The 7,666-nt window shown below is 48.6% G+C and overlaps 1 protein-coding gene across 1 annotated transcript; it reads right to left on the bottom strand.

Moving 5' to 3' along the window:
• Positions 1-219: 219 nt before the first annotated feature.
• Positions 220-2,851, bottom strand: LOC114084090 (PRAME family member 12-like). Its single transcript, XM_071618572.1, has 3 exons — positions 2,565-2,851; positions 1,605-2,186; positions 220-793 (listed from the first exon to the last, which is right to left on the bottom strand). Exons 1-3 carry the CDS (start codon positions 2,849-2,851, stop codon positions 220-222), a joined length of 1,443 nt encoding a protein of 480 aa, XP_071474673.1.
• Positions 2,852-7,666: the final 4,815 nt, after the last annotated feature.

A 7,666-nucleotide genomic window follows, 5' to 3' on the forward strand; every position in this document is an offset into this window, starting at 1 on the left:
CCTTGTGATGACTCTATACAGACACATATGGCTCTATACAGAAGGTCCAATCTTCAGGGGCTTCCTTCCAATGTAGCCCCCAGCATCTGATTCCTTTCCCCATCCACACTTCAGGCAGTGTCTGAAATGCTGGGCTCTGAGTTTCCTTCATGATCCCTCTACATCCTGGTTATACATCCAATTGCGTAGAGGGCAGCTTTTTATGCAAACCCAACTAGACTAGGCAGTTGTTGGACAGAAACAGTGATTGAGGCCCTGGTTGTAGAGGAACATGCTGCCACATTGAGGACATGGGACAGTACAGAACACAAGGACCTTGGGCTGCCTAAAGTCCTTCAATAGTGCTGTGAGCTCAGCACAGAGTTGGGAACATCTCTCTTGGTGGATGGCACCCTGGGCATCATAGCTCTCCAGAGGGGCAGGGTATAGCTCTATGCTCAACTGGCTCAGCCTGGCAGTGTGACAGAGCATGTCCCTGAGGACCGACATGGAGATGCCATTCCGGAAAAGGCACAAGATCCTGAGCTGGGAGCAGCGGCTCAGGGCAGGCAGGATGGCTTGGAGCTGGGATTCCGCGATCTCACAGGCTTCCAAGTCCAACCTGTTCAGGGTGGCTGCCACAGTCTCCAGCAGAATTTTGAGGGGCTCTGGACTGAAATTGGTCAGTTTGATGTATCTCAGATCCAGGCGTCTGAGCTGGCTGGTGTTTGGGCAGCGGGAGAGATAATTCCAGTCGGTATCTGAGAGCGGGCACTTGGTTATCGAGAGGGTCTCCAGGGGGGTCTTCAGGTGCCTAAGGAGGAACCAGGCAGTTAGTTCTGAGGGAGAAGACAAATTGGCCCAAACCCAAGGTCACTGTGACCATCTGAACATGGTTGACATTTTGTAGAATCTGCTCATTCAGGTCACTCCAATTCAACCTAAAACTTTTACCACTACTTGTGTGACCAGGTGGGTCCTCCATCTCTATGAATGTAACCCTCAATGACAAGCAGAAAGCCACAAATCGAGCCCCAGGAAGTCATGAAGAGTCATGTACCAAAGACAAATCCAGGAAAGATGTGTCCAAACACCCTGGGGTTAGCCCCTGCAGGGCTCACTCCCTGTCCCCTCAGCAAGGTCTCACTCCCTGCTCTTCACTCACAACCCCTGAGTCATCACCGGGAGCTCAGACCTGCCTTCCCCAGGAGGGCATTAGAAGTGGGCTCCTCTGCTCCCAGATGGAGGACAACAGGGCTTCCTTGTTGAACACGTACAGGTGTGGGGGCTTCCCTCCTTCAAAGTCCTCACTTCTACCCTGCTTTGTACCCCTGTCGCTGGACAGGACTCCCAGGGAAGGAACCTCACACCCACCTCACTAGCTCCTGTCCGCATCAGCTGGCTTCCCAGCATGATGTCACTTCCCAGACCATGAACCCTGGTTTAGCCCTTTGCTCTAACACAGGTTAGGAGGTGGAGCTTCAGGATACAACAGGAACAGATGATGGGTTATTTACCTTCCAGTGCCTTGTTCACCATGAGAGTGTCAGTGGCTAGCACACAGTAGGTGCCCTTTCATATTTACTGATACTGGTCTGCAGAGGAGGCTCATCCCCCTTACTCACCCTAGCACCTGCTCCAGGTGGCCCTCGAGGAGGAGGACAGCATGCACATAGAACTTCCTCAGGCAGTCCATCCTGAGGAACTGCGAGGTGAGCTGAGAGAGCAGCCACTCCTGCTCCTCTGGGGAGGTGTGGGCAGGCAGGCGGACCTCTGAGACAAGCAGCTTCCTCAGGTTCCTCATCTGGCCCAAGAAAGGAGCACAAGCAGCCAAGGTGGAGTGCACCCAGGTGCAGTGCACTTCCACCTTCTGGACAGAGTCCAGCTGCAACAGTCTCAGGACCTTCCTGGTGTGGCGGGTGGGTTTCCATAAGATCTTCAGCCTACTGCAGCACAGGTGCAGCCTGTCCCTTCTCTGTGTGACCCATAGGAATAAGTGGGTCAGGAATTCATCCATGGGCCCTTCTGTGAGGCACAAGTCTATGAATATCTTCAAGGGCAGCTTAGCTGCCATTGCTGGATCAAGTTTCAATGTTCGATTATTCTTAATGTCCTCTGGTGAGCAGGCATCCATCACGGCTCCAGACCACGTCCTCCAGAAGTTCCGTGGAACCATCCGCAAATCCAGCACCTGCAGTTTCCACCTCCTGCGGGGACCACAGCAGAGTCTCAGCCCTGAGGCCCCTTCCTTCCCCTCTCAGCTGCTGCTCCCTGCTCCACCTCTTCCTTCTGTCTCACTTTTCTCCACCCACTTCCCTCCAATCCATCCTGGTGTCCCCACTTGTACAGTCTGAGGCAGGGGCAGGTACTGTCTCATTCAGGGTTCAGCACAGCTGCCACAAGCACCACCACATCTGGAAGCCTTTCCCAGATGGGGATCAGCATGGCCAAGGCCTCTCCACCCCTCCTTGCTGGCAGCACAGGAAGCCGGTGGAGCACACTTCAGCACCCACTCTCCCTGCCTATACTCATCCCTTCCCTGGCACCGAGTGTGCTCCCTTCCTGGCCACCTGGGTCCCCCTCACCTGGGGCGATCCTGCTGGGCAAGCAGCATGTCCAGCCCATCCAGGGCCACTCGGAGCATCTCCGGCTGTGGCTGCCTCATCAAGGTCCCCAGGGGCAGGCAGGTGAAGGGCCAGGTCTGCACCATTTTCTTCAGGACCTCAGTGTGTCCCCTGCTGAAGGCCTCCACAAAGAGTGGTGGGAAGAGCTCTATGGGCAGGTCCTCCAGATCCAGGATGGCCCTGGACTTGTTGCTCAGCAGACTGCGCCCTGCCAGCTCCAGCAGCGTGGGTGGGGACTGGATGCTCATCCTGGGGAGTCTGAAAGAAGAAGGATCCAGGAAAATGGTCCAGAGAAAAGGCCACTATCCCATCCATTGCCAGCCACTGGGAAGGGGGTACTGGGGAGTCTAAAACTCACCCCAACCTTAATGGGGGAAAGCCTTTGATTATTATTTTGTCTTTATAAAATGGGAATTGGGGTGTCATGTGACTTAATGCAGTAGGCTCCTCAGTTTCAACAACTACAGAGGCTCAGAAAGGAGTTGCCCTCTCATGGGTGATGTAATTTTTAATTTCAAAAAATTAAATGGGCAATTATAAAGCATGTGCCCATATTATAAAACACTTGGAAATTACAACAGAGTCTCACGGATATCTGTTACACATGTGAGATTCTGCCACCTTAAGGGGGAGGTCAAGAGAACAAAGAGATCAGAAGAACAGAGTCTGTGAAGTGTTGCATGAGATAGTTTGAAGCTTTTTGTTTATTTGTTTAAACAAATTATAAAATTACAAAACTACATAAGCTTTAATGTATAATTTGGGGGATGAGGCAATATTAGGGATTGAATTCAGGACACTCAACCAGTAAGTCACTGCCCCCAGCCATATTTTGTATTTTAGTTGGAGACAGGGTCTCACTGATTTGTTCAGCACCTCATGCTGCTGTGGCTGGCTTTGAACTCTAATTCTCTGGCCTCCTCAAACTCTGGAGGTGTTGGGATTACAGGTGTGTGCCACCACGCCCAACAAAACAGTATAATTTTAAGGGCACACAAAATAAACATTTTTATTATCAGGAAATAGAATTCCAATCAATTAGAATGAAATAGGCTTGCAATTCACTTCCTTGGTTAAGTAATTTTAAATTGGCTTTGCCTGGAGCTCAGTGGAAGAGCACTTTCCTAGGACATGTGAGGCACTGGGCTTGATCCTCAGCAGCAGGTAAAATTTATTAAAAGTTGGGCTGGGGACATACCTCTGTCGATAGAGTGCTTGCCTCACATGCACAAGGCCCTGGTTCAATCACCACACCACCAAATAAACAAATGGATAAATAAATTCTATTGTCCATATAAACTTTAGAAAACAACAATTGAGAAAAAGAAAAAGTGCGGGGCGTGCGTGCACAAGCCTGTAATCCCAGCGTCTCTAGAGACTCAGACAGGGGGATGATGCGATCAAAGTCAGCCTCAGCAAGAGCAGGCGCTAAGCAACTCAGTGAGACCCTGTCTCTAAATACAGCACAAAACAGGGATGAGGAGGTGGCTCAGTGTTTGAGTTCCCCTTGGTTCAATAGCCCATACCAAAGAAACAAAGAAAGAAAATTGAAACTGACATAAGCCAAAGTGTAAATCCTAGAGTTGAGGATCAAGGTAAAACTACACTGCGAGGCAAAATCGACGTTGTAAATTGGTTCATGAGAAAAGACAGGGAAAAAAAAAATTGTTCCTGAATCCGCACAGGTGAGGCGGGAACGGCGTGGTGCTCAGGGCAGTGAGGGACTTACGGGATCTGTCCAGGTGTGCAGGGTTCTCGGTGCCTCAGCAGGCCAGGCTGGTTCTGCTTGGGCTCCAGGACTCTTGTGTTTCTCTTCTGGCTCCACAGAAGCTTTTATGGACCTCTCTGACCACGCCCCCACCTCCATCTGATTAGCTGGCATCCAATCAGAAAGCAGTATCTAATCAGGTTCTCCAGTCTCCACCCACTTAATCCTTATCGGATTTCTTCCTCCAGATTGATTGATTGAATCCGATCTCATGAAAGTGCGTAGAATCCGGGAGAGTGTGACGGTTAGGGATGCGTCCTTCCATGCACTCCACACCAGGGACTCAATTTTGTCCATATGTGACCCTCCTGTTCCTCCTGTGAGACAGAAAAGCACTGAGTCCCTAAGAAAAAAACAACACCTGAAAATAGCTTTCAAAGGGGTCTTTGGCCATATCAAAATTATTTGAATTTTTTTTTCCGAAAATTCCATAGTGAAAACAGCTTTTTGAGGACAGTAGTGTCATCCACGAAGACCACAGAATGGGAACCATGTTGACAACAGTCACACAAGTGTCGAGTTACCTTGCAGCAAATCTGGGCACACTCAGAGAGGAAGAGCAGACAAGGAGGGTGGAATCAGTTTTCTAGACTTAGGGAAAGACTTCTCCTGTTTGTCTGTCTGTACTGGGGATTGAACCCATTGGTTCTCAACCACTGAACCACATCCCCTGCTCTTTTTATTTTTTGCTTTTATTTGGTCATAGTGTCTCACTAAATTGCTTAGGTCCTGACTAAGTTGCAGAGGCTGACCTCAAATTTGCCATCCTCCTGCCTCAATCTCCTGATTTGCTGTGATTATAGGCATGGGCCAACATGCCCCTGATGGGGACTTGGAAAGGTCTGAAATCCACCAAGGGTGGAAACTGTGGGCAACTTGGGAATGGGAGAGAAAGACACAGGGTTGGACAGCAGGTGTTCCTGACATCAGGGAGGCCACCCACTGGAGAGTCTTCCTGCAGAATCAGGGACCTGAGGGCACATCTCCCAGGCAACCTTTGCTCCAGGCAGTTTCCAGGGCTCTTTAGGCTGTGAGAAGTTCACAGGCAAAGGAAAATTTGAAGAGCCTGGGTAAAAAGTAATTCAGGAATTGAGGAAGGAGAGACAGAAAGAGAGGGAGTGCTTGGATGGTGAGCCATGTGAGGGGAGGACTTACAGGGAAGATGTAGAAGGAATGGTTTGATTGGATGCAGTTACAGAATTGCATTTCTGCCTTGTTGTTCTGTCTTTGTGTTAGTCAGCTTTTTCACGCTGTCACTACAACACCCAACCCCAACAACTACAGAGGAGAAAAAGTTTACTTGGGGACTCATGGTTTCAGAGGTCTCAATGCACACACAGCAGATTCCATTTCTTGGGCCCTCACCTTCAAGGTGAGGCTGACCATTATGGTGGGAGACTGTGGCAGAGGGAAGGTGCTCACATTATTAGAGAACAGAGAGGCAGAGAGATGGCCCCTTGCCAGGTACAAAATGTACACACCATATTCACACCCTCAGTGATCAGCTTCCTCCAGCCACACCCCACCTGCCCTCTGTTATCACTCAGTTAATCCCATTAGGAGTTAACTTACTGACAAGGTTAAGGCTATAAACCAATCATGTCTCCTCCAAAAACCATTGTCTCACAGGTGAGCTGTTGGGAGACACAGCATCTAAACCGTGATGGTCTTCTTGGGTATCTTGTTGGAAAATATCCTTGCTCACATCACAGTTGGATACTTACAGTTGGCTGAGATGATCTTTGGTTTCTGTTTCACCTAATAACTTACCACAAATGACCCACATTTAATCTCCTATGTGTGCAGTGAAGTAGGGCTAAGGCTATTTCAGAGACCTCATTGCTTTTTAGGCTCCACAACAATTGAAATCTAGTCTCTCAATTGAATTCTAAATCTCTCTGCCATTTGTCTGTGTGTCACCAGCTGAAAGGGTGACTTCACGCCACAGCCCTGCCTTCTCTTACCACCCTTGACTTGGTGCAGGAGGCAGGTAGATGCTACTGTCAACCTGAGTCACAACAGACAGTGGCTCTCCAAAGAACAAGGGTAGTCAGACATAATAGGGCAGGAATGCAGGACACCCAAAGAAAGATGAGTCAGAGCCCCATCCAGGAGGCAAAGGGAGACAGGGTGTCAAAGGCAGCTTTGAATCAATTCTCACTGGCTCCACAGATTCAGTACCAAGGGTGGCCTCAGTTCAAGGACAACAGGCAGCGACTGGCCAAGTGTCCTCCTAGAAAACATGGGGATACAGGTTGGGGTAGGTCTTATGCACAGCTGAGGTTGTGGCTGACTGGTTTGTGATAGTTCCTGCCATCAGGCAGGACTGCCCAGGGACCCTCCCTTCCCAGCACCCTGCTTCCCCTTCATCAGGGTTTGACACAGTTCCTGCCTGTTGATTTGAGCACCATTATGTTTCCCCCTTGGGATGAAGATTTTTTCTCTGGATGCATCACACAATGGTTAGGGTTTGATTCTCTCTCGGTGCCAGGATGGACTTGTCCTGGTTGGTCCAGTCTCCCATTGGAGGGAATTAATAGATGAGTAAGAATCAATGTTGAAAATCATGGAGCCACATTTGAACAAGGTGGGTTTGGAGGGAGTGGCTCTCAGTGTCCCTCCACCAGGAAGTCACTGTTAAATTCAATTTTGCCTGTTCATTAGGCCTTGGGTTTCTCATCTGCAAGCTCCAGCCTTTATTATTCTAGGAAGAGTTAGACTTTTGCAGAAATTTTATGAGTACAGGTGTTCATTTTTAAAAAAATATTTAGGCCCTGAATTTATTTATTTTTATTTTTTATTTTTTGGCATTGGGGATTGAACCCAGGAGAGCTTTACCACTGAGCTACATCCTCAGCTTTTTTCATTTTTTTAATTCATTACTTAGTTAATTAAATTATTCATTTATTCAGTTTCGGTACCAAGGTTTGAACCCAGGGAACTACACCACTGAGCTACATTCCCAGCCCATTAAAAAAAAAAAAAATTTGTTTTGAGACAGGTTCTCACTAAATTACTGAGACAGGCCTTGAATTTGAGATCCTTCTGCCTTAGCCTGCTAAGTAGATGGTGTTATGGGGAGTCCCTCCAGAAAGCACTCTAAGTCTGAATTTCAAATCAAAAGAGAGCTTTCCTTACCTGACTAGGGACTGTCACCCACCACAGAGACTCAAGCTCTGTGAGAGGACAGCAGCTTCCTGGTCCATCCAAAAACAATATAAGCACAAAATCCACAACTCAGTGACTTGCTTATCGTCATGTAAGCTACCAATCATAGAAATGTTTATGTAATTCA

This window comes from Marmota flaviventris, chromosome 10 (genome assembly GCF_047511675.1).
Source record: "Marmota flaviventris isolate mMarFla1 chromosome 10, mMarFla1.hap1, whole genome shotgun sequence".
Classification (NCBI taxonomy): Eukaryota; Metazoa; Chordata; class Mammalia; order Rodentia; family Sciuridae; genus Marmota; species Marmota flaviventris.